The sequence below is a fragment of the Hyaena hyaena genome, unplaced genomic scaffold (genome assembly GCF_003009895.1).
Source record: "Hyaena hyaena isolate Hyena2069 unplaced genomic scaffold, ASM300989v1 scaffold_144, whole genome shotgun sequence".
Classification (NCBI taxonomy): Eukaryota; Metazoa; Chordata; class Mammalia; order Carnivora; family Hyaenidae; genus Hyaena; species Hyaena hyaena.
Genome location: NW_024080776.1, coordinates 2,898,372 through 2,923,543, shown reverse-complemented (window position 1 = coordinate 2,923,543; position 25,172 = coordinate 2,898,372). Strand labels below are relative to the sequence as shown.

Below are 25,172 nucleotides of genomic sequence, written 5' to 3'. Positions count from 1 at the left end.
ACTGAGAGGTCATCAACAGCTTAGGCACACAACCCGGAATTTCTCCGAGAACTGAGAAGGCCACAGTATTTTGTAGACACTGAAAGTTTTAGGTCTTCCAACCTACTCTCTTGAAATCTTATTTCCTTTAGCCTCTTAAAGATCTGTTTCCAGCTGGACCTATCTTGGTGCTTACCTGTTCTGTCTGGTCCTTCATTTTGTTCTAAAGTCCCAATGCCAAGCACTCCTGGGCCTGAGCTATCCGGGCCTTGCCCTCAATAGCCATAGGTCCGTCTGCAAGGCCTGTTCCCCTCAGCCAAGTGTCTCCACCAAAACTGGCACTTGTTCACTGGCTCAACAGCAGATTATGGTCAAGGTAACAGATCTGCTCCATCAAACCAGTTCCCAGTGGGCCTGGTGGGAAGCTTTGCTGAGGATGATGAAGGGGCCCTGGTCTGGGGGGAGGGACAGGATGATCGGATACAGGAACTTATCTGCAATTCTTCAATTCTTTCATATCTAACAAGGACAGCAATCTCTGTTCTGTCAGCACGCACAGTGCAGCTTAAATGGGCCTCACTGCTCGCCTGCTCATCCTGCCTCTGCTCCCTCTCTCTGAAGTCGGCCAGGCAGCTTCTTCAGCCGGCGTTATCACTCCCTCTAACCGGTCTTGGCAGGCAATCTAATTCCTCCTGAAAAGGTCACCGCCATTTTAACTGCCTTTCAATCACATTAAGCACGCACTGCCCGGCTTGCGGCCGGCCCGCCCGGCGGGCGATCAATGCGCCACACTGACACCAGCCCGCCTGGCGGGGCCACACCCAACCCCCCAAGAGTTGGGGTCTACCAGTCCTGGCCAGGGAGGGTAGACTGACAGATGGCCAGTTTCTGCAGACAGGGTTTCAGGGGCAGAGGCAGTCGGTATCAGCCAGGGCCTCCTTTGATGCCCCCCCCACCGAGAAGCCTCAGCCTCCTCTGCTCCACTGTGCCCCGCTCTCTGCCTCGTGGCCCCTGCTGATCTTGCTGTAAAACAGCCTTTCAAGTCTGCCTGTCTTTTGACTGCACTAAGCTGTTTAAGAGGCAGCAGCGGCTTCTATCAGGCAAGCCGGAGCCATTCTCTGCAGATAAAGGCACCTCCGGCCCTGTTCCCTCTTCAAGCCTCACTCTCATTCTCGCTCTCCAAATCACTCAAAGAAAAGCCCCCTTTGAACTCCCCTCAGGAATTCTTGAAAGGAACAACCTCACAGTGTAAACACTCAGGGAAAACTGACACCCGCCCAGGGCCTAAGAGCACCACACACCTGCTCTGCAAGTGCATCCCAGCGCGGGGAAATACTGTCAAATCGGCAGGCCTTATGCAGCTTTATCCCCCGTAAGCCTTGTCTGGTGCCCAGAAACCATCAGATCCAGATCTATGCCAAGAAACCTATGAAGTTGCCACAGTAATGGAAGGTGTGAGCATTTCCAGCTGCCAACAGAGTGAACCCAGAGCAGCATCCTGCAACTGACCCTGTATGGGCTGCACCAGACACCTGTGTGTACGATTCCCACGATCCTGGTCTTTGCCACTCATCTTCTCAGGGCCTCAGGCACTCTAAAACTCTGGGACAGGATCACAGCGAAGTGGCAAATGAACTCTCCCACTCAGGCTCGGGCAATGGTTTGGGCTGATTTACCTTCCTGATTTGCACTCTGCCTTGCCCTCAAATGCTTGGGGAATGTGAGAGAAACCTAGAAGCATAATGCCCCACCTGGCCTTGCCACCCCTTCGTGAATCCAGTCTGCACTGCACAGCGCTATGGAGACCACTCTTCAACACCAGCCCATGCAGCAAGGCCCCAATAAGTTAGACACCCTCTTCCCAGCTGCTGTGAGACTCCCCAGGGACCAAACCCACCAGGACTCCCAAGGGTGTTGCCCAGAGAACTGGAGGCAGATGGGAAGCAGACTGGTTCGCTTAATGATTTTAAGTTGCAGAGCCAGCTGTGCTAGTACACAGAGAGCCAGAAGCCAGGAGGCAAACTGCTTCCCCTTCCTCCTGCCCAAAGCAGGGAGTCTGACAAGAGGACACAGCCCTGGGCATCCAACCTGTGTACTGTGTGACCTGGTGAGGGGTGGGAGACTTCCACTGAGCAAAGTCATAGCCCCACAAGGAGCTGGCAGGGTAATGGAGCTGTGCAAAGCCCTGCAGACCCATCTGCAGCAACTGGAGAGCCCAAGGGAAGCAAGGAGCAGCTGGGCCCAGGCCCCTCTTGCTTCAGGGCAGAGGGCACCCAGGGAGAAGGGATGGGATCAGAGCTAAAATTAGATTCACCAATGAAGCTCAGGGGAGGTCAAATTTTGCCATAACTCACTCTCTCCTCTGTAACTGATTTCCCTGACGTGGGGCTGAAGAGGAGGAGGAGGAAAATCCAATGTGTTTGCCTGGAAGCCCTCAGGGCCCCCAGTGCTGGAGGTGTACAGCAGGTTGCTAGATTCTCATTTATCAGCCTTAAGAGGGATGGAGTGATAAATGCATAACCGTCCCTTTAATATTTTATGCAGGTGCTAACGCGGCTTGGCTGTCACCTTCAATGCATCACCCGAGGCTGAGAGCCCCCCTCGTCACTCCTAGCTTGCAGCCTCACAATTCCATTTCCCCACCCAAATACATCCATTTTAATATGCACATCACAGGCAGGCAGCACGGTCACAAAGGAGCCCCGCCAGCAGCAGTTCCCACGTGGTGGAACGGATGACCAGCCACCAACCCTGGCCTCTTGGCTCCCAACAGATGGATACCCAGCAGAGACCTGGTCATCAGAGTGCCACTGTTTATGCGTCAGCTGCTTGTACCTCGGAAACCACCTTCCAGGAGAGTGGTGGCCCGTATCCGCTTCTGCCCGCACCACTCATATTCCTCAAAGCGGTTGCTATTCTCATGCTCGATATCCACGGCATCATCCTCGGCCACACAGGAGCCTTCCCTCTGTGAAGAGCAGAGTAGGATCATGCGGGTCCCAGGCCACCACCACCTGCTCCCCAGGGTCTACAAAGAAGGCATGGCCCTAACCTCCAGCTTTGGTGGGCCTATGGGCCTCCAGATCTAGGGCCCCTTTCACGTAAACCAATCTGGAGGTCAAAGACCTGGGCCTCTTCCCAATTATTTTCCACTGGAGCCCCAGGGGAGGAGTGGAAGAGTGAAAGCAAAGGAAGAGGGCAAAGAACAGAGAGGAAAAAGCTGCTGAGATCACATGGAGACCCCAACACAGCCCATAAATCTGGGGGCAGTCAGCAGCTAGTGTAGGGGGAGGGAGGGAGGGGTGAAAAGGTAGGTAGTGATGGCCCCTCTACCTTAGAAAGGCAATGCTCCACATGCCTACTCATCTCCTGCTCCGATCCTGCCAGGGGGCGGTTGCACAGGGGACATACCTGCCCTTCATCTTGCTTCCTCCGTTTCATTTTCCCAATCCGAGCTGCATGGAGAAACCAAAAACAAAAGCACAAAATAGGCAGACGGTCACTGTAGCTCCTACGGTCCCAGTGGAGCTGACACATCCTGACCCCTTGCCAGCCATTAGCCCTTTTGTTCAGTGCCTGATCTGGCCCTCATTATGCAGCACCTACTGCTCCTTTGGGGACTGAACCTTGCCAAGAGCACCTGGGGAGGGGACGGGTGCAAGGCCAGTGAAGTGTCCACTCTGGCCACAGCTGGCTCAGGTTCAACCCACGCTTCTCTACCTGCAGTCCTCAGTAAGTCCAATGAGCAAAGACACTCCAAGTTGCTAGATATCTGCCCAGAAACCCAAGACCATGGGCTCTCTTAGAGAAGATCTCTTGGCTAGAACCCAGGGGCCCTCCAGGGGCCCGATTTGGCCTGCTATTCACTCACTGCCCTTTTGTTCCAGGGCCAAGGGCCCTGAGGCATAGCCCTTAGTATGCTTAGAACCCCTCAAGTCTTGGAAGAAGTCAGGACTTCTCTCAAGTCCACTGATACATTAAAAAAAAATATATTTTTTAACGCTTTATGAATTCGCATAAATTCATCTCTGTGCAGGAGTCATGCTAATCTTCTCTGTATCATTCCAATTTTAGTATATGTGCTGCTGAAGTAAACACTCCACTGGTCCCATTTTACAGAAGAGGAGACTGAGGCCCAGTCAGACAGGTATAGAAGAACTGAATCAGAGAGCCCAGGGTACCTTAAGAGGGCAGCCTTTACTGTGCCTACCCAAACCTGTTCTATCATTTCTAATCAGTGCAGGGGGCTGGCAGGCCCCCGAGGCAGACGGCTGCCTGCCACACTGTCCCGCAGGGGGCTCAATTCCAAAGTGCACACTGCAAGCCCACAGCACTGCTAATTAATGCTGAGAGATGCAATCATTTCTAATTAGCTCACTAATCCCTCTCTGCAGCCCTCCTGTCACTGAAGCAGGAAGGGGTCAAAACAAGGGGTTGCCCCACTCCCCCTGCAATAGCAGAAGTAGAGCTAGCCACTTTGAGATCAGACAGGACTGGAGTGGTGAGCCAGCCAGGGAGAAAAAGGTTCCCCATTGAAGGGCCAGGAAAAACTTTCTCACGGATACTGATCCTGGTGGGAAGCTCATGAATGCAGTTTAGGTAGGGGGGACACAGGTGAAAGGTGATATTACAATTTAGAGCTTCAGCTGTGTATCAGGCTTAGCATCGAACACCTTACACAAGGTAGTTCATTTAATTCTTTGTTCAGAAGCAAGGCTGTATTATCCATTTTAGCAGAAGAAACTCAAGGTTCAGAGAGAACAAGGTGCACTTGTCTGAGTGGCTAAGAAGTGACAAAGGCAGGATAAGAAATCAGGCCTGACTCTACAGGTTAGGATGCTCTCCTGTCCTAAGAGTCTACCCACTGGTGGATGGCAGCAACAATGACTGACCTGTGAGTGTGCTAGGGCAGGAAGAACATGCACTTGGGGACCTAGCTCTTGCCTATTGAGAGTCTGAGGCAGGGAGCTACTCCAACTCCAAAATAGCAGCTCTAGAAAGACCCAAACCAACAGGAAAGCCATCATCCCACCAGGGATGACATGAAGTTTGAGAAATCTTGGTCTGTAGCCTGGCCCTTATCTTCAATTTCCTGTGCTCTTGCACAAGAGGTGACTATGTTCTAGTGTCCTCCTTGATTTCGTGGACAAAGATCTAGATCCCTTCATCCTGACTGTCCTAACTCTTGGAAGTTCAGGCTTGAACCACCGTGGCACCCTACAGCCATGGCTGGGATGGAGAAGGGATGCTAGATATCAGAAAGGCAAGTTCTTGAAGCCCGTATGGAGCAGTGTGTCAATACAAAGGGCCAATCATAGACAATGATGACTGAATAAAGAAAAGAATCTTACAGAACTGCCAAGAAGGGCATGATACTGGACGCTGTTCTTGCCCAAGCCACCCAAGACAGAAGATCCCTTGTAATCCCAGGAAAGCCTCCTGCTGGGTTAGACAACAGCTGAAAATTCTCAAGGCATTGCCTTGCTGATGAATGAACTCACCATTCACCTTCTAAGTCCTGAACTAGGCTTACTAAATAGCTATGGAAAGGTCTGCATTTGCTTAAAAGGGAGCATGGTATGGTCGGAGAAGCACAAGCTTTGGAGGTAAACTTCAGTTTACATCACGGTTCAGTTACATCCCAGCTGTGTGATTTTAAACAAATCACCTTAACCTCTCCCAGCCTCAGTTTCCTTATCTACAAAATGTGTTACCACTTTCCTCTCAGAAGTGTTGTGATAATGATGCTTAACATGGTGTCAGCCCACAACGAATGCTTTCCCTTTCCCAGACTGGAGTTCAGCCAGGCACCAGAAATCAAGTGGCAAGAGCTGGCCAGAGACCCTAAAGCCCCTTACAGCCAACAATCAGATATACCACGCCCATGTCCGCACAAAAAGCTAGGATCATCCAATTGTGTTCAGCAAAGAGCAATGCTCCAGAGGTTTGAATCCAAAAGCGGGGGGTGCCAGGTAGTGCACACACGATGTGCTTTCAGAGAAGGCCTGTAAGAGCTGTCGAGCCCACGCTGATCACCTTTGTGAAATGTGGGCCGACTGATAACTCAAAGAGCCCTGGGATGAGTTAGTTCCTGTTGCCGTGGGAACTCCAGATCTCACTGCATTGTCAAGTCTCAGCAGAGAGGCTGTATTCACACTACCGGGCACTGATTAAAAACTGGAAGAAAAACATTCTCAGCGCCCTGCCGGCTTGTACAGTGAGGTCCCAGCAGCTTGCAAATTCAAAGCTGAGCTCCCGAGTGGAATTGTGTAGCTTGTTCCTCATTCTCTGGTACTTGAAGGCCTTCAGAGAGGCGTGGGCAAGAGCTGGAACCATAACCTCCATTAGACAGATGGGGAAACTGAGGGCGGCCACCTCGGTTAGCCCATTCTCAGGCGCTGTGACTGCAACGAAGCCAAATGGCCCCAAAGTCGAAGAGACCCAGGCAAGCCCGGAGCTTCAGGCAGTGAGGGAGGGAGGAGGCCGGGGGTGGGGCGGAGGGAGGGGCCGGGAAAGACTCACCATTCAGTCGGGTCTGCCGGTTGGCTCGCACTCGCAGGAAGGTCTGGGAGAAGATCCCGGGCAGAAGCAAGAAAAGAGAGCGTCAGGCGCGGCCTGGAGCCCTGGCCCCCGCCCCAGCACTGGACCCCGGTCCCGGCCTGCCCCGCCCCAAACAGCCCGTAAACAAACCTACTTCCTCCCTCCCGCCGGCCCCCCTGCTCCTCCGGCCGTTCCGGGCCCTCGGCATAGCCGCCGGGGGATGCTCTAACGGGACCCCGTGGCCGCCGCACGGTGCCGCCCCAATCCCGGTCTCCGGCGCTCTGGGCCCTGCAGCCGCCCGGCCGGCGAGGGCGGCGATGCGGGCGGATTCCCCCCGGCTGCCCGGCGGCGGCGGCACCTCAGCTCCCACCGGCGGCGGCGGCCATGTTGGCCCTGATCACGTGACCTGCTGCCGTCGCGCGCCAGGGTGAAAGTTCACGATGGCGGCGGCGGGGGGTGGGGGGGCGACCGGACAAGGACCAGGAAACAGCTGCTCATACTCCGGTAGTAACCGGCTAGGGCCGCCCTGGGGTCCCTCCCACTGTACGCAAAGCCTACCAGCCCCAGTTTTAGAGACCGCCTGGGCCTCCCACCCCGCTCCACGCGTCCGCCCCGCGCGGGACTTCTTCCGTCCCAGAGGCTCAGTCCCCACCCCGGCCCCGCTGCTGGCACTTTGCTGGGGAGGCGGCGTTTGGATTCCGGGTAGCCTCTGCCCCATTCGGGTCGCCATTCGGTCCCACCGAATGTCCCAAACTGTCCCGCCCCTAGCCCCTAGCCTTTCTGTAGTCCCGTTAAAGGATTCCCATTTCTGTGCTGTCTGCCGGACAGCCCCTGGAGCTTTCACAGGTGCCGCACACCCACGCGGCCACACTGGAACTCAACATCCCGCAAGCAGCCGCTTTTCTCCTGGGTGCTCAGTTCGTAAGGGGATACCGCCATCCACTCAGGTGTGCCCACACGGGAAACTTGAGAGGTGTCGTTGGACCGCCCCACCCTCCTTCATTCCTCATACTCCTTCCAACTTTAGATTCCAGGGAGTCTGTCTTTAAAGGTCTCGTAAGTTTTCTCATCTCCACTTCTGCGTATCTCCTACTCCTCTTTCCAGACCTAAGCAAAAATATCTTTCTTTTCCTCTCATTAGAGTACTTCCATCTCTACCTTCATTATAGCTCATACAGATTTTTATGGGGGGCTGACCCATGTGTGAGTTAGAGTTAGAGCCATGTGTGAGTCATACAGGTGAACCCAGAGTCCCTGCATAGCGCTTGGCATAGGCAAGACATCCCTGACGGTTTCTTCTACGACTATACCTGTCTTGGATGTCACTGCTCTAGTTCATAATTTGTGAGCTCTCAAAATTTGTTTCTCATTGGCCTTCTGGGCTTCAGTTTCTCTCCCTGACCATACTTCAGACAACAGTATATTCTTTGTATCTGCAAAATTGACCCTCTCTCCCTCTCCCCCACTTTTTAAAATCCTTCAGTGGTTCTCCACCTAGAAGATCTGCAGCATGGCACACAGGCCTTATTTGACCTGTTTTTTTTTTTTTTTTTTTTTCCCTTCAGACTCTTCTACCACTCTTGCTCTCTCCCTTTGCCATCCACACTCAGCTTTGCAGAGCTAACTATAGTTCTTCCAGTGCTTCAATGCTCTGGACTCTGGGCTAGATTATCCTCCATGCCTCCATATCCCCTGCTTGGTTAACGGTTGGTGGTTCTTGCCTTCAGGACTCTGATAAAGCTTCACTTTCCCCCAAAGGTTGGGTTAGTTGCCTCCTTGGAGATAGTTTTCACCATCTCTTAGCTTGCTTCCTTCTGATCTTGCATATGGTGGTGGTTTACATATGTGTCCCTTCTATGGTGGGGGTGGGGGTGATGATGATCTCTATCCAGTATCCAGTCACCCAGCATAGGGTCTGGCATGCAGGAGATATCAGGGGTAACGGGAGAAGGATTTTTATAATGGAAGCCCCTTAGCCCACTGCAGGGCTGGGAAACAGTTTAGGATTCAGGGCCAGACAGATCCCAGTTCAAATTCTGACTCTGTTCCTCATAATTTATGTGTTCCCAAAAAAGTCACATCCCCTCTCTAGGCCTGTTTCCTTAGCAGTAAATTGGGGGCAATGAATCCTAGCCTGCACAATTGCTATGAGGATAAAATGAGGAATGGTTAAGAGGGTTAGGTAACCCAGCAGGGACTAAGTAAATGGGAATCCAAACCAGAAACCAATACCCCATGCTTTCAAGACCTACTTCGATGGTTTAAAGAAAAATCCAACATAACTGACCAACTAGTACATGCCAGGCATGGTGTAAGGATCAGGGGATGGGATACCCAGCTAGCCCCTGAGGTTTCCAGCTTCACCTCCTGACAATTCCCCTTGGGTTTTACACGCTAACAAAAGTGAGCTGCTAGCAGGTCCCCAGATACATCATTCTGTGTTGCACCTCTATGCTCTTTGCACAGTGTTGCCTTGAAGTGGCAGATGTTCTTCCTTGTCCATCAAAGTGAACTCCTATGTCTTCTGAAACCGTGTTCATTTGTTACCCCTTTGTGAAACTTGCTCTGATAAACCACCTCTTTATACTGTGCTATCCCAGAAACTTATAACTGTTAGAGCACTTAAAACACTGGGCTATAATTATTTATTTGCTAATCTAACCCCTTGAAGGCAAGGACACTGGACCAAGCATGTTTGAGTACAGGAAGGGAGTAAAGAAGGATGGGACAATGTCCTTGCCTTGGAGGAACTCCCAGTCTAGTGAAACAGTCATGCTCATTGTGATAGATTAAGTACAGCCACAATTCTTTGCAGCTCCTTCTGTCAAGAGGACAGAATCCTCATCCCTTGATTATGGGTTAGCTTTGGGACTTGCTTTGTCAAGTGATGTGTCAGTTCCAGATTCTAGGCCTCAAGAGGCTTTGGCCTTCAGCCCCTTGGTGTGACACTACCCTGAGGCTGCCAAATAAGGAAGCCGATCTAACCTACTAGAGGCCCCATGGAAGAGAACCAAGGCACCCTGATCTCCCAGAATGTGAGGCTTTCCAGTCTAGTCTGGCATCTAGCTGAATGAGCTGTGTAAATGAGGAAAGGCCCAGTCAACTGAAAAACTCATGAGAAATAACAAATTGTGTTAAGCCACTAAGTTTTGGGATGGCTGGTTATATGTCAGTAATTAATGGAAACATAGCTAAACAGGTGATCACAATACAGGATGATAAGGGTCAATCATAGGGACATATAGGGTTTGTGAGAAGAGATAGCTAATCCAGAAAGGCTTCTTGGAGGAGACAGTATTTGGGCAGGATGTTGAAAGATAAATAGAAATGGGATGGGATGGGGTAAAATAGTCCCATTAAAAGAAACAGCATGTGTAAAAGTGTGCAGGCAAGAAAGGAACAGCACAGTCAGGGAGTGGTTAGCATTAATTCTGTGAGCATAGCCCATCGGATTCATGGAAGGCAGTATTAGGAATGGAAGCTGAAAATACAGGTTGAACCTAAATCACAGAAGACCTTGGTGCCATGTCTTAGCAAGCCAGGCCTGTGCCTGATGGTAGTTCTTAGCTCAACAGGTGCTGAGGCTGAATGCTGTGACTGAAGTGAGGGTGGCAGGATGCCCCCTAAGGGCAGGGCTCTGTCCATCCTCTGTGTTACAGAGCCTTATTTCCCTATCTGACCAGAATTCCCTGGAGTTGGGTCGTTTCTCCACCTACATTTGGGTTGTCTGGGTAATAGTAGTGTTTCTCAGGGGCCCGACTGGACTGCCTCTCTAGAACCAGGGTTTATGAGAGGGGGATCCCTCCCTGGGGCTCGCACTTACAGCTCTGCAGTTTGAGTCCCAGTACAGAGGCATCCAGCAGAGGAGGTGCAGTGGAGAACGGTGTCCACTCCCTTCTCTAAGCTCTGCATCCTGATGCCAGGCTGTGTCAGTTGGGAGGAAAGGGGGCCCAAAGGGAACATCTCTAATTCCCACAAAGGCTTCCTGTGTGCCGGCAGTGACCCAGGCTCTCCAGCCGGAATTGTAGGTCCCTGCTGCCATGTCTTTCCACATCAGATCAGGGCTTCTGAGTTAAGGCTGCTTTCTCCTTTCATACTGGGACTCCCTGAGAAGCCCTGTTGCCATTAAGACCAATAATTCTTGGAGCAGGGCCCTGTTTTTTCCATCTGACTGGGGCTCCCAAGGGCAGGGCTCTGTCTCTCCTCAGACAGAAAGCTGCTTTCTTTTTCCTACCATAAAGGAGACCCATATAGAGCTGGGATGTTACCATTAGGGACCCCTCTTGCTGTGATCTTTGAGGACTGTGTGATTACTCCCTGTTTGCCCAATGCCCTCAGACAATGTCTTCTTGTCTTTTTCTGGGTCTGATATGAATGTTTGGCAGGATTGAATAGTTATTTGCTCAAGGGACCCTGGATTTGAAGTCTTCAGGGGCTTTGGGGCTGTGTCTCTGAGTCCCTCATGAAACCAAACCACATAGGATACCTCCTGATGGATGGGATGCTTCAGAAGTGCTTACAGCCCACCAGAACCCAGGTGACCTAGGCATTGTTCCTTAAAACCTATCTGTTTAAGGCTCATTCCCTGACATCTGTGCCTTCTGGTTTCAGTTAGGGGCACTCAACACAGAGGGAACCAAATACAAGTTCTGGCTTCTCTTCTCACCTCCCAAGGAGGGGAGGAATTAGCACCAGGCATGTCCCACTAAGCTTTCACCATGTAAGCTTCCTTCTCACGCTCACCCACCCCCTCCTCACCTGGTATCTGTCTGAATGGTGCAGGTCATCAGTGGCAGAGGAGTGTGGTGATGCTGTTGGAGACTCTCCTTCCCTCTTGATTGAAGCAGACAACAGGAGGGACTGGAAGAAGAAAAAGGACATGTTACCTCAGGCCAAATGAGACCTGCAATCAATCAGTCCCCTAGAGTTCCCAGTCCAATGGAGCTTTTGGGAGAGGGGCATAGAGGAAGGCAGAGGGATAGAGGCACGCCTGAGATTTGAAGGCCGGCTTTGAGGCCCTGGGGGTGTGGTTGTGGGAGAGGGTGGCTTGATTCCAGGGATGGGTAGAGACCTCTGAGAGGGTCCAAACCTCCCAGGTGATCTCTGTCCCAGTGCAGGTAGGACTCCCTGCCCACTCCCAGTTGGCTGAGGTAATACATGCTTTGTTCTCCTTCAGAAGCCGAATCTCTGGGACCCCTCTGAAGGACTGGGGGGTAAAGCTGCATATCTGCTGCCCTGCCTGCCCCTAATACAGGCTGAAGGCAGCCCTGCTACAGAGACAGTAAATTAAATAGTATGTATGAGTTTCCCGCGTGCAGCTAGGGATGTACGCTGAGTCCATTTATCCCTGTGCGGTGGCAATGACCCCAGTGAGAACCCTAGGAGAACTCACCCCCCCATGTCAGTCCTGCACAGCCTCCCCTACGTGCGCCTGCAGTGTAGATTAATAAACTGTCTGCTTTACATTGTGTGCAAGCGCCACAATCCTAAATACCACATGGCACGTTCAGCCTGCTCTTGCTGGCTCTTGCCAAGGCCTGTTCAGCTGCAACCTGGGGGCCCGGAGGCCTGAAAGCAATCCCTACTTCCTTCCCCCACCCTCTCCAGCTTGCACAGCTCTGAGCCGGAAGCATACAATTCCCTAGGAGGCCTCCCCAGCCAAGAAACCATGCCAAATCGCCAGTGACAGCCCAAAGAAAGCAATTTGGGAAAGATGGAGCAGCCATTTATCCTTCATCTCCAACCAAGCCTTAGGATGTGACCCGCATGTGGTGGCCAAGCTGAACATCCTTAGGCAAGGGCCCTGAGAAGGGAGGGGCAGCTGCTGGTCTGGTAGGGCTCCCTCGCCCCCAGAGCTGGTGGGGTGGGGGTTGGGGGGGAGGCTGGGAAGGGCCTGTGACTTGGAGCCCTTTCTTCACCCAGCCAGACCCAGCAGGAGGCCTAGTGGGTGACTAGGCCCCCACCTCAGATTGTGTTGGTCTTTCAGGCAATGTCCTTCTCCTTCTCTGGTCCCAGGGAGGATGCCAAGGTAGGGAAACAATGTGGGGTCTCTGCCCCATGGCCCCATGAGAAAGCTTGCTCTTGTGTGCCTCCTCTGGCCCCCCCCATTCTCTTCTGGGTTAGAAGCCCTGAGAGGCCCCAGCATTACACCTGGGGCAAGCAGAATAAAAAAAGGTCACTGGCGCTTTTTAAACATGGACCAAAAAGCAGTAAAATGTGTTTTGAAAAAAAAATCCCGGCATTAAATCATGACTTTTTGCCTGGCTCTTCGCCTCATTAAAAGTGGCCTTTTGGAAGGTAAAATTATCATTGTAAGCGATAAGATCTTTAAGAAAATAATTCACGGCTTCTTCACCCTTTAATATGATAGCCGCCACCGGCTAATTTTTTTCTTAATGGCAATGAGGCCATCAATCTTGTCTGAGGCCCCCTCGCCCTCTCCTCTCCCTCCCTCCCTCCTCCCTGTCCTCTCGGTTTCTTGCTTGAACCTTCTACCTCATGCCCCTTCCACCCATGACCTGCTTCCCTGAAGCCTCAGCCACAGGCAGGGGATGGTCAGCTTTGGGGGCCGAAATGGTCAGCTTTAGGGGGTATGAGCGTGAATTTGGAATTGAGTGAGCAGGGGTCCTTGCCTCCGAGTCTAATTATCAATATGTCTGTGTCGGCAGTGGAGGATCTGCATGTGTTTTAGGACTTCCTGTGTGAGTACTCTGACCTCGGTGTGGGTGCCTCTGCATATGTGGGGGGCTCTGTATGGATGTGGATTGTATCTGTGTTTATCCTTAGAGCACAGGCCTCACTGTGGTCCAATCCCCAGCACTGACAGCCACACTCAGGTGTCAGGTGTCAATGGTTGTGGCAGCGGCTGACCCGGCAGCTTGTCCATGGCCTACCTTCCTTAACCACAACCACCGAATGCTGCAGGCTGGGCCACGCTCTGTGAGTGCGGCTCCCCGCCTGTGCGAATCACAGCTGCCTGTCAACCCCCACCTTTTCTCTTTAGGCAGGAGGACTTCGCTACCTTGGGCAGGGCCTACACCTGTCCAAGACTGGGCCAACCTCTCCGTCCCCCACTCTGTCCAACTTTCTGTGTTGAGTGATTTCCTGCGTGAAGGTGCAAAATCCACTCCCACCCTTTTTAAAGGCCTACAGGGTTGTTGGGCCAACCCCTGGAGGTAATATTATCACTCTGGCTCCTTTTCTCCAAACTGCCCTTTCCGAGGTCACCAATGACTTTAAGACTTCTCAACACAAGGGCCCCCTTCTCCAAACTTTCTCACTTTGACTGCTGACCACCCCATATGTTTTGGAACTTTTCTCCCTTAGGAGTCTGGGATACAGTGCTTTCCTGTGCTCATCCTGACTCCGGACTGTTCCTCCTTCCTGATGCCTGTACCTTATCTTGACCCCCCTATGCAAAGGTCCCCTGATTCTCTTCCTGGCTTGTCCTCTGATTTCTCTGTGCAGTCCTCCTGACTGATTTCATCCATTTCGGAAGCATCAACATCCATTCCTCCCTCCCTATAAGAAGGGCCAGGGATTCCTGCCTTTAAGAGTCATTGTGAGAACTTTTAAGAAAAGATGTTGCCTTACCAAGGGTGAGGAAGGGTTTAGTGAGTAGGGTTTAGTTCTCCTCCCCAGGTCCCCACTTCCTCAAAATCATCACCTTTGGGAAAGCAGTACCATCTGCCTCTGTGGCCACCTATGGGAGTTGTTGGTACAAATCACGTCATTGGAAGAGGCCTCTCTGGTCCCTCCTTTGAGCCAGCTACTTGCCCTTCATTTTTCCTTTCTCCATCTGATGCTCCCAAACCTCTCTCCCATAGTATCTGTTTAGAGGGGCAGACAGTCTCCTCAGATATGCTCAACATCCTCCCTGGCTCCCTGCTGCCCTCAGGACAAAGTATACACATACTCATGCACATGCACACACACACACACACACACACACACACACACACACACACAGTGTTGCTTCTAAGGCCTGTGCACTGTCTGTCTTGACCATTACTTCTATATTTTTCTTTCCCTGCTACAGCTTACCTTCCTTCTTGGAGTCTCCCCAGCCTTAGTGTTTGGGTCCCCCATGCCCCCATGTCATTCTTAGCTTTGATTCCTATTCTAACTGGAAGAGGAAGAAGTCAGATGAGCATATTCTGGCTCATACTCAGACTACATACACATTCTCTCTCTCTCTCTCTCTCTCTCTCTGTCTCTCTCTCTCTCTCTCTCTCTCTCTCAAGCACACAGGGCAGCCCTAGGCCTCAGACTGACGATCAAACCCTTGAGATAGCTGGGGATCCAGGAAGAGCTCCTTTTCCTCAAGAGGAATCAGTTATGGGTAAGCCTAGGTTAGGATGGTCAGGAGGAAACACACACAATTGTCCACCTACCTTGGGGGTGCCTGGAGCCATGGCATCCTTCAGAAGGGAATTCTTGCTGCCAAGAAAGAAGAGAACAGGGTGACTATCCCGCTTGCTGCCCAGGGCATGCAAGAGAAGAATAGCAAGAAGACCCCAAAAAGAGAAGGCATAGCCAGCTTAGCCCAGCCCTGATCAGCCAAGCTCTACCAAGGCCATTCAACCTCAGCTGGCCCTGACTAGCTCAGCCTCCACCAGGGACCAGTGGCAAGAGCTGGCTCCTGGGAGGGGGATAGAGACAGTAGGCATGGTAGGCTCCCCCATGAATCTGAGGAAAGGGGCTTTACCTGACTCCTGGTATCAGCCCTGAGGATTCTGCTTGCCCTGGATGCCCCCTTCCCTCCACCTCCTGTCCCCAGCCTGCTTTTAGCTCCTATGGGATTGGGGGTGATGGAGCTGACATGGCTCTTGTCAATTCTCCCTCCAACACGCTGCAAACTGCGTTAGGCCAGGAATGATCTCCCCCTGATTCAATTTGTCAGCCCCAGGCCCTCCGGCATCGGGCGCGGCAGGCGGGCGGGAGCTGGGCCCTGAAATATGGTGGGCGGCTCGGAGCAGGCGGGGGCGGGGGTGGGAGGTGATGGATGGGCTGTGGGGGAGGCGAGGACTGTGTTTAATAACAAAATTGGTATGCAAGGCCACATCCCGCGCTAAGCATGAGTGATCCAGAGCCACAAAGTATTACAAATCCCTGCTAAACAGATGCTGACAATGGAACAAGACGTATCAAATCAGATCCACTTCAGAAACATTAATATCCCTGTTCCTGTCCCTCCCTCCCTTCTGCCCCCACTGTGCTCACCACATCTGTGCTCACACATTCATGCACGTGCACTCACACACACATACAAATACATGCACGCAGAGGCGCTGGCTGATATGTGCAGGAGGCAGACACAGCCCATTCTATAGGGTCCATGCACAGACACCTATACAAGCTAGTTGGGTAGAACATGCCCACAGAGGTGTCGATAAAGCACAAAAGACACACAGACACATACTCAAGGCAGAGTGCCTAGGACAAACACGGACTCAGAGCATATACACAGGGAATACCCACAGGGTCAGACGTAGATACCCCAATATGTGAGCAAAGACATAGGCAGATTCAGATAAAGTAGCAGTTGTCCCCCAGGGCACATTTGGCAATGTCTGGAGACCTTTCTGGTTGTCACACCTGGGGGCAGGGAGTTTGCTACTGGCATCTGGTAGGTAGAGGATATTAACCAACATACAGTGAATGGGATAGCCCCTCACAACAAAGAATTATCTGGCCCAAGATTTCAATAGTGCTGAGGTTGAGAAACCCTGGTATAAAGGCAGATACACACGTATCCACTGTCCATAATTCTGTCAACAGTCACTCAGACACGTGTGGTCACACCCAGTGGTTCAAATATGTTGTAAATAAAGACACATTCACAACAGTCACCCAGACTGTGAAGAGCTGCTCAGGCACCAACATCCACGTAATAAAGACATGCACAGATACGCCCACACGCACCAACACATTCCCAGATACTTACGCATCCACAAATGCAGACACATGTGGACACACACCCGCATAGATACACACATCACAGGTCTGAGCGTAAAAACAGAGCTGTTTGCCTGGCTGATCACATAGTTTGGGCATCACAGACTGGGAAGGACAGCCAGACCGGGTTCCTAAACAGTCCTTTTATTCCTGAGGAGCAACTAGTTTGAGTTCATTACTTTTAGCATTCTTTCACTCTGTCAACAAGTACTGACATCCCATTGTGCCGGGCACTGTGCCTGGATGGGTACAGAAATGAGGCATCTGCTGTGTGACATTCTTGCTGGACCCCTGGCCTGAGGTCTGAGCTTCATCTGAGCAGCATCAGGTTGGGACAGAAAAGGAAAGAGTGAACAATGATTGTGCACCAACCACTTGTGACAGGTATGGGCCGGGTACTTTATATGTGCTCTCTCTTTAATCTTCACAAAAACTTTACAGAGTTGACCCATGGAGGTTGAATGACACCTCTGTGTTCACACAGCTCATGTAGGGTTTGAGATTTGAGTTCATGTCTGACCGAGTCCAAAGTGCTGCTTTTCAATTGCCTGCGCTGATTTCCTAAAGATACTCAGGGGTTAGGATAGAGGACAGAGCTTGGAGTTCTTTTTCTCTCTCCACTTTGGGGAGTATCCTACTGATTCTGGGCTTAGTTTCCTCGGCTGGTGAATAGAAATGAGGACATCTAGGGTGAGAATGTCCAGCCTCTCCCTTTGCCAATACTTTTACCTTTCCCTTAAGTCAGACTGGTACTACCTCAAGCTCCTGCCCTCTCTCTGAGCAAGTGTCCCCACCCCACCCTACCTTTCTTCCAACAGCCTGATCACCTCCAAGTGTGTTTGGTTCCCCAGAGACAGAATCTGGTGAAAAGCCTGCCTCTGAAAGGAGAGGTCTGAGCCTCAGAGCTATGGGCAGACTGGATCGTGCTCAGCCCATCAGCTCCTCTGCCTTCCGTCCCTCCCTGTTTCCACAGCCCACCCCCAACGATTTCCTCCCTTCTCAGTCACTCGCTGCCTAGTGATCCATGGGTTTTAAATTATAACTGGGACCCAGGAAACGCGTTCCTAAGTACAATATTCATGGGCTGGGCTGACACTTTTAATTAAGGTGATTTACACTGAATTATCCTTGGAAATAAAGAAATGGTGTGCTGCCCGGGAATAAACCATCATCACCAGCCGCCTTTGTAAGTTACACTTCGTTTTAATCTATTTGGGGAATTGTTTATCTAGTTCATTACCCAACCAAACACCGAGGCCGGCCTTAAATAAGGCTTAAGTGGGGGTGGGGGCACTGCCATCTCCATACCCCGCCTCTCTAGAGTCACCCAGCCTCCCTGTGGCTCCTTCCAGCCCTTTGAAAGCACTGACCAGAGCGCTGGCTTCCCATGCTACAGGCCAGATCTCAAAGTGGCTTTGGAAGTCTCCCAGAAAAAGGCCTCCGGGCTCAGGTCTCGCCAAGCTAAGCATCACTTGCAGCTCTGTGTAATCTCTCCATGTGCAGGGCTCTTTCCTCTCTCTGGATAGAAACTCCTGTCTGAGGGCCACAGACAAGTCTGGGGGCTGCTCTCCACCAGCCTCCAATCTTCAGCCCCCATTTATGTGGCTGCCTGTCTGTATACATCCAGTCTCCACCCCATCACCATCCCAGAGACGTCTTAGGCTTAGTGTGCCCAGAGACCCATCCATTATTTCCTCCTTTCCTCAGAAACTTGCTTCCTCGCCATCATCACCCTTCCCATCACCCAGGTCAGAAAGCTTTTCCTGGTAAGTACCCTGCTTGCTTCTTGCTTCGTCCTCCACCAGTGTCACATCATTCCCTCTTCTCCATTCCCACTGCCCCTGTCCCAGATCAGCCTTATCGTCTGTCCCTTGGACCCTGCCCAACCTTCTCACCTGCCCCCCTTCTACTCCCCAATTCATGGTCCACACTGGTCTCCAGGGTGATTCTCCTACAGTTCTGCAATGTGATCAAACTTCCTGTGACTCACTAATGTTCTTCCAACTCCCCCACTACAGCTAGGACAACCTTCCAGCCCCGAAAGCCCCCTCCAATCTGTCCTCAGTCTAACTTTACCCTCCTTTTTTTTTTTTTTTTTTATGTTTTATTTACTTCTAGGAGAGAGAGACAGCGCAAGCAGGGGAGGGTCAGAGAGAGAGGGAGTCACAGACTGAAACAGGCTCCAGGCTCTGAGCCGGCAGTCAGCACAGAGCCCGACGCGGGGCTCGAACCCACGAACCGCGAGATCATGACCTAAGCGAAAGTCGGACGCTTAACCGACTAAGCCACCCAGGCGCCCCTACCCTCTTTATTCTAACTAGCTGAGTCCTGGGGTCTACTGATACTCCAGTGCAGGACTGGGAAAGGGAAAGATAGAGGGCTGGGCAAGGGAGGGTGTATGGGCATAGCCTCTCTGATTCCAAATGTAAAAGTGCTTTTAAAAGTATAAATGCTCTCCAACAGGAGTTCTGACTCTTCTTCCTGTAGGTACCCGTGTGCCCATGCACCTGTGGGAATGAGCATGCGTGGCAAGTGGTTCTTTCAGGGTGTGTGTGTGGTTAGCACATCTATGTGTGTTGGAATGTGGGGGTGTGCGTGTGCCTGTAGGTCATGTGCACATATTCGCCTGTGTCTCTGAAAAGCAGCCAGCCCTAGTTTGAGACCTGGGAGGTCCCTGGCTTCTCTGTGTGAGCCCTCGGGTGTGTCGTGTGTGAGGGAGGGAGGGAGGTGACCAAGGCGATGGAGAGCCACCCTGCAGCAGCATCTTATAGGCTCCAGAGCTGGCTAAGGGGTGGGAGGGGTGGGAGAGCAAAAGAGGCAAAGGCAGGGTAAGAGAGGGAGGGAGAAAATTGGAGAGAGGAGGACAAGAAGGCAGGGGGGCAGGGAGAAGGAAGAACGGAGAAGGGAACACGCAGTGGAAGAGAAAGGGGAGGATGGAAGAGCTGGGGAGGAAGGCTCCGACCACAGGCCATGGATGGGGGACGCCCTCTTTTGGGTTGTGCCCAGCCACACACAAACTCTGCCCTTCTGCAGGACTCAGTTTCCCCATCTGTGAAATGGTTGGTAAAAGGTCCCTCCCATTCAGCTCCTGGAGCTGCCGGCGGGAGAGAGGAGGGAGGAGTCTCAGGGGTCTCTGGAGCCCAGGTGCCACATCTTTTCCCAACTTCCTCTACTCTCTCCTCAGGCCTCCCAGACAGCCAGCAGGGGCGGGGCAAGGGCAGCCAAGGCTGGGGCCCTCCCCGAGCGCTACCCGGGCTCTGCGGCGCCCTCAGCCCGGAGGGAGCTGACACGCTCCTTGGGAATTTATCACGCACCCAATTACAATGTTAATTGGCAAGTTCCTGAAATCAATTAATTCGCAAATTTTTTCCAATTAAAAATCCAGATAAATCACGAGGGCGGCAGCGGCCGGTCCAGCCTGCAGTCCGGTGGGCGCAGCGGCCGCAGGGAGGGGAGGGCGCGGAGAGGGGAGGGGAGGGGGCGGCGGGCGCGGCTGCCCTTGAACGCCTTTGCCGGTCGGTCGGACTGTCAGCGCGCCGGGCGCGGCGGGGCCGAGACAGATAAAACCATCGACCCGTCGCCGCCAGCGCTTCGGCTTTATCGATCCGACGGGAATTTCACTTGCTGTGCAGATCCCGCTGTCCGGCTGTCAGACACGGGGTCGGGGGGGGGGGGCGTGCCAGGGGTTAGGGGGTGCTGGGCTGGGCCTGGACGTGAGGGGCACAGAAGTGGGGGACTCAAGACACAGCCGTGAGGGGCGGAGCAGATGTGGGGGGCTCTGGGTGGGGAAATGGATATGGGGATTAGGGTGTGGAAGTAGGGGGTGCCCTGAGAAAATATGCGGGTGGGGGGATTGGTGCAGGATAATGGCTGGGGGGGGCACTTCTGTGGGTAGATGTGGATGCCTTGGGCAGTGCAGGTGTGGGGCACGAAGAGGAGGCTGTAGTGTGGCCCCCACTGAGGAGGCAGAAGGAGATCTTGAGCCCCCATTTTCCAGGCCCTTAGGGGTACACTGCTTTTAGAGGGCCCTACAGGGCCCTCCACACACATCTCTGCCTCTGTTCCTCCCCACACATCTCTGCCTCTGTTCCTGTTCTTGTTGAGGGGAAGTCCTCTATTGGAAGTAAATTACCCAGACACCCTCCCAGATAGCTAAGGTGTGGAACTCATCTGTGGAAGGATGTGTCTTTAATGCTCTGCCCCTTCTAGGCTAGTCCCACGTGTGTGTATGTGCTGGGAGTGGTTTAAGAGAATGGCACCAGTCAGATTGCTTGGATTTGAATCATATCTTTACCACTTTACAGGCTGTGCAACCTTAGAAAAGTCACTTAACCCCTCTGTACCTCAGTTTCCTAATCTGTTAAAGGGACTTAATAATTATTGCCTGCCCTAGAAGGTTGTTGTGAAGATTAAATAAGTATAATGCAATGTAAAGTACTTGGCATATAGTGAGTGTTCATACAGATTATTATTTTTATCATTTGTATAGTCTTCTGTGGTAGTTTTAAGTATTTTTCACAAAATTTTTTGATATTCTTCCTATCAAGAAATAGAGCTTATAGAGTTTAATTCTCCTCTCTTGGTGGGGGCTGGACTTGGTGACTTGCTTCTAATGAAGAGAATAAAATACAGTAGAAGCAATAGCATATGACTTCTGAGACTAGAGCATAAAAGGCATTGTGGCTTCCTACTTAGTTTCTCTCTTGGGTCACTTCTCTGTGGGAAGTCAGACACCATGTCATAAGGAAACTCAAGCTGTCCTATGGAAAGACCCATGTGTGGAGAAGCCGTCTTGGGAATAGCTCCTACAGTCCCAGTCAGACCTTCAGATGACTGTGCCTTGGCTGACATCTTGACTGCAGTCCCATGAGAGGCTGAGCCGAAAGCCACAACTACCCACAGCGACCCAACTAAGCTGTTCCTGAATTGATGGTCCATAGACACTGTGGGTAATAAATGTTTGTTGTTTCAAGCCACTAGGTTTGAGGGTAATTTGTAACACAGTAGTAGATAATTAATACTTCTTCCTTCAAAATTCAGCTCACCTCCCTTAGGAGGTCTTCTCTGCTCTGTGCTGGGTTGGTGTTTTCTCCATGCCCCATAGTTCTTCCCATAGAGCGGCTTCTATCCCTCAGGGTTTCTATGGCTCAGCTCTCCTTACTCTCATGTAGTGAGCTTCTGGGAGTGGGGCCAGTTCTGGTTTACCTTTGGGTCACCTATATCCTGCATGGGGGATTAGTTGAGGGTAGAAGGATGGAGATCAGTCAAGTCTGGTGACTTGGACTGAACAGGAGGTGGAGTGGGGTTGGGAGTGGTGGAGCAGGCTGTTCCCCTGTAGCAGACAGTATTTCCCAGAAATGGCTACAACCACCCATGTCTCCCATCCCATGTGCTCTTCTATAATATAACCTTCTATAATATGGCCCTGCCACTCTCCCATCAAAAAGTGGGGTGTATATCTTCTCTCCTTCAATCTGGCTGCGCTGACACTGCCACGACCAATAGAGTACAGCAGAAGTGACACTGAGTGACTTCCAAGGCTAGGTTGTAAAAGGTGATCCAGGTTCCATCTCATTGGCTGGGACATTTGCTTTAGTACCCTAATCTGCCACATAAGAAGTCCAGCTACCTGGAGGCCATCATGCTAGGAGAAGGCCCAGGCCACATGGAGGTGCCAAGTGTAGGTACATTGGTCACAGCTCCAGCTGAAGTCCCAGCTGACAGCCAGAATCAGCTACCAGACATGTGAGTGAAGGGGGCTCCAGATGATCCCAGCTCCCAGCCACCGCGTCTTCCCAGCTGGGGCCCCAGGCATCCTGGAGCAGATGCAAGCCATCCCCCTCTGTGCTCTGGATTCTTGAAGTCACAGATGCCATGAGTATAATGAAGTGGCTGCTTGAAATTGCTAAGGTTTGGGGTAATTTGTCGTACCTCTCCTCTGTTCCTTTGATAACCTTGCTCCTCTATAAGCCCCTCAAGGAGGCTCTGCCTCATCCTTCAGGCAGGGAGAAGGGGGGTAAAGGTAGAACAGGGGGCACAGCTAAGCTTGATTGTTACCTTTCAGATCCCGAGATTGATAGAGAAGGTAGTGCTTACTCCCCTGGATGGCAGCACGAAGCTGCACTTCTGGTCAGCAGGGCAGGTCTAGCCCCTGCTTCTGGAACCCTAACCCTGAGGCTTAGCATGGCAGGACAAGGGCCGTGGCAGTGGCTCATCCCCTTTCCCACTCCTCTTGTGCCCTTTAGAGGTGGAGGCCTGAAGAGGGGTCACTCTCCTCCCATCTCTGAAAATACAGCAAGAAGGGAACTGCATCACCACTCAGCTGCAGGATCTGAGGACTGAGAGCAGAGTAGAGGAGAAGGACAGCAGGCCTTGCCTTCTATCTAGAGGCTGGGCTGTAGGCCCAGTGGCTGCTCCTGGGACCTGGCATCCAGAACCCTGAGTGGAACCCTCTGGCAGGCAGGCTCCCCCAGGGGGGTGGCTTACCTGGCAGGCAGCTGGGCCAGCTGTTCCAGTTCTTGCTCCATATGCTCCTGCAACTCGCTGGGCCTTAGCAGGACCTGGCAGATGGGGCAAATAGGGGCCTGGCTGTCAAACAGTGCTGCTGCCTTTTTCTTACCTGGAGAGGGAAGAAGAGACAGACAGATAAGCTGGGTTAGTCTGTGGATGGATGGAAACCCAGTGTCCCAATCCTCTAATCCAAGCGTTCTGCTGCCTCCTAGAGCTTCCTGGCCTAGAGAGGGGTTGAGCCCAAGGGTCTCAGAGCCCATGACCATCCACTCTTCTCTGTAGCTCCAGGGCCCATGAACGGTACCTCCTTAGCTGGTCACTCCTCTGGGAAATCTATCAGGACACAATCAATGCTCTGTGTAATCAAACCTGGATCACTTCATTTCATACAGGTTAGGGAAGGTCTTGGTTTAATCATACCATCACTCAGAATATCCACTGACCCCTTTTTCTCCTCTTTCCTCACTGCTTTCATATTCCCCAAATCTGGAGAAGGAAGAAAAGAGGGAGAAAAGGGACTCTTTCCTGCATTCCTGTTGTTATTCAACAAACATCATCTGAGATCTACTCTGAACCAGCCCTAGCGCAGAGCAGTTGGGGCCACAGCATATAATCAGATCCTGGGAAAGACCAAAAAGAATCCACATGATTTCTGGGGTACTGTTCTCTTCAGTTCCTCACCTTCCCAGGGTTCTTTCCACAGCCTCTTCTCTCCCTATTCTGTATGCTGCTGGATCATCTCCTTCCTTCTTATGGCCCCAATCCCCATCTGTGCCCCGTAGACTCCAGAATCCACATCTCTGCCCCAGATCCCTCTCTGGTTCTCTCGGTCCCTGTATCCAAGCACCTAATGTGTGTATCAATGCCTGGGTGTCCCCCAAGAATCTGAAACTCAATGATCCAAAAACAAGTTCTTCAGCTTCTTCACCCCTTGTGAGCCTGCTCCCTGTTCAGCAGTGCCCATCTTAGTTAATGACACTAATGTTCACCTGGTTACCCCAGCCAGTAACCTCTGCTTCCCCCCGTGACCCCTTCCGGTACCTTACTGTCCCTCCCACATTTGTTTAACCCCCAAGTTCTATTCGTTCTGCTTCTTCAGGATTCCTGGAATCTATAGTCTTCCTGTTTGGGTCTCACTACCTCTCACTTGGTTCACATTATTGGCCTCTTTTGAATCTAACAGAGTCTGGGTTTCCCCCTCCAAAATATCCTTCACATTGTATGGGAGCACAAGTGGGTATTCTGCTGGTTCTCTAGGCTTGGGGGCCAGCTGGGAGCCTGAACCTCGTTCCCACTCTGTCCCAACTCTGTCGCTGCCTCTGTTGCTGATGGTAACCAGAACACACTATGCTAGGAAGGAGCCTGAAGGTTGCCTAATGCATACCTTCTGGGGAGCATAAACCCCCTCCCTTACCACTCTCTCCACCCAGTGCTCTTCTGGCCTCTGCTTAAGGCGTGGAGATGTGGAGGCCTGTTTATCCAGACATATCCTTGCCTATCCATGTAAACTGTAGAAAGACTTTTTAAACAATTTTTTTAATGTTTTATTTTATTTTTTGGGAGACAGAGAGACAGAGGACAAGCGTGGGGGGGGGGGATGCGGGAAGAGAGAGAGACACACACAGAATCCAAAGGTAGCTCCAGGCTCCGCGCTGTCAGTGCAGAGCCCAATGCAGGGCTTGAACCTATGAATGTGAGATCATAACCTGAGCTGCAATTAGACACTCAACCAACTGAGCCACCCAGGTGCCCCTGTAGAAAGATTTTTTTAGCTTAAGCCAAGATCTTTCTCCCTTCTTCTTCTTCCCACTTTTGTCCTGAGAGGGTCAAAATTAGCTTTCAGGGAGATAAAGGCCATGCCAGTGATGACCAAGGTGGTTGTGAGGGGTTACCAGATTAAATATAAGATGCTCAGGTAAAACTGAATTTCAGGTAAATAATGAATACTTTTTTAGTCTAAGTATGTCCCAAATATTGCATGGCACATACTTATGCTAAAAGTTACTCATTGCTTTTCTGAAAGTCAAATGTACTTGGGCGTTACATATTTTTATTTGCTAACTCTAGTGCCCCATGCCTGAAGGAGCTCCAGCTGAGCACAAGAACCCACCTCCCTTTGACACAAGGTTGAGGATGGTCACAGCCCTCCTGGATGCCCAGACTGAGTCATTTGAGAGCTCAAAGGA

At 51.8% G+C, this 25,172-nt stretch overlaps 1 protein-coding gene and 1 pseudogene across 3 annotated transcripts in view; both read right to left on the bottom strand.

Annotated features, from left to right (window-relative positions):
- Positions 1-25,172, bottom strand: part of RNF220 (ring finger protein 220) — a 229,068-nt gene that overhangs the window by 12,377 nt on the left and 191,519 nt on the right. The window contains exons 2-7 of one of the 3 annotated variants that reach the window (XM_039238691.1): positions 22,963-23,095; positions 14,913-14,958; positions 11,278-11,379; positions 6,502-6,544; positions 3,313-3,434; positions 2,815-2,947 (exon numbers count right to left, since the gene is read on the bottom strand). In XM_039238691.1, the coding sequence (XP_039094622.1) occupies positions 2,815-2,947; positions 3,313-3,434; positions 6,502-6,544; positions 11,278-11,379; positions 14,913-14,958; positions 22,963-23,095 (579 nt within the window). Of the gene's footprint in view, positions 1-2,814; positions 2,948-3,312; positions 3,435-6,501; positions 6,545-6,673; positions 6,910-11,277; positions 11,380-14,912; positions 14,959-22,962; positions 23,096-25,172 lie in introns of those variants that run through there. The other 2 variants (XM_039238692.1, XM_039238693.1) reach the window with 2 other exon arrangements.
- LOC120236107 lies at positions 3,963-4,077 on the bottom strand (annotated as a pseudogene).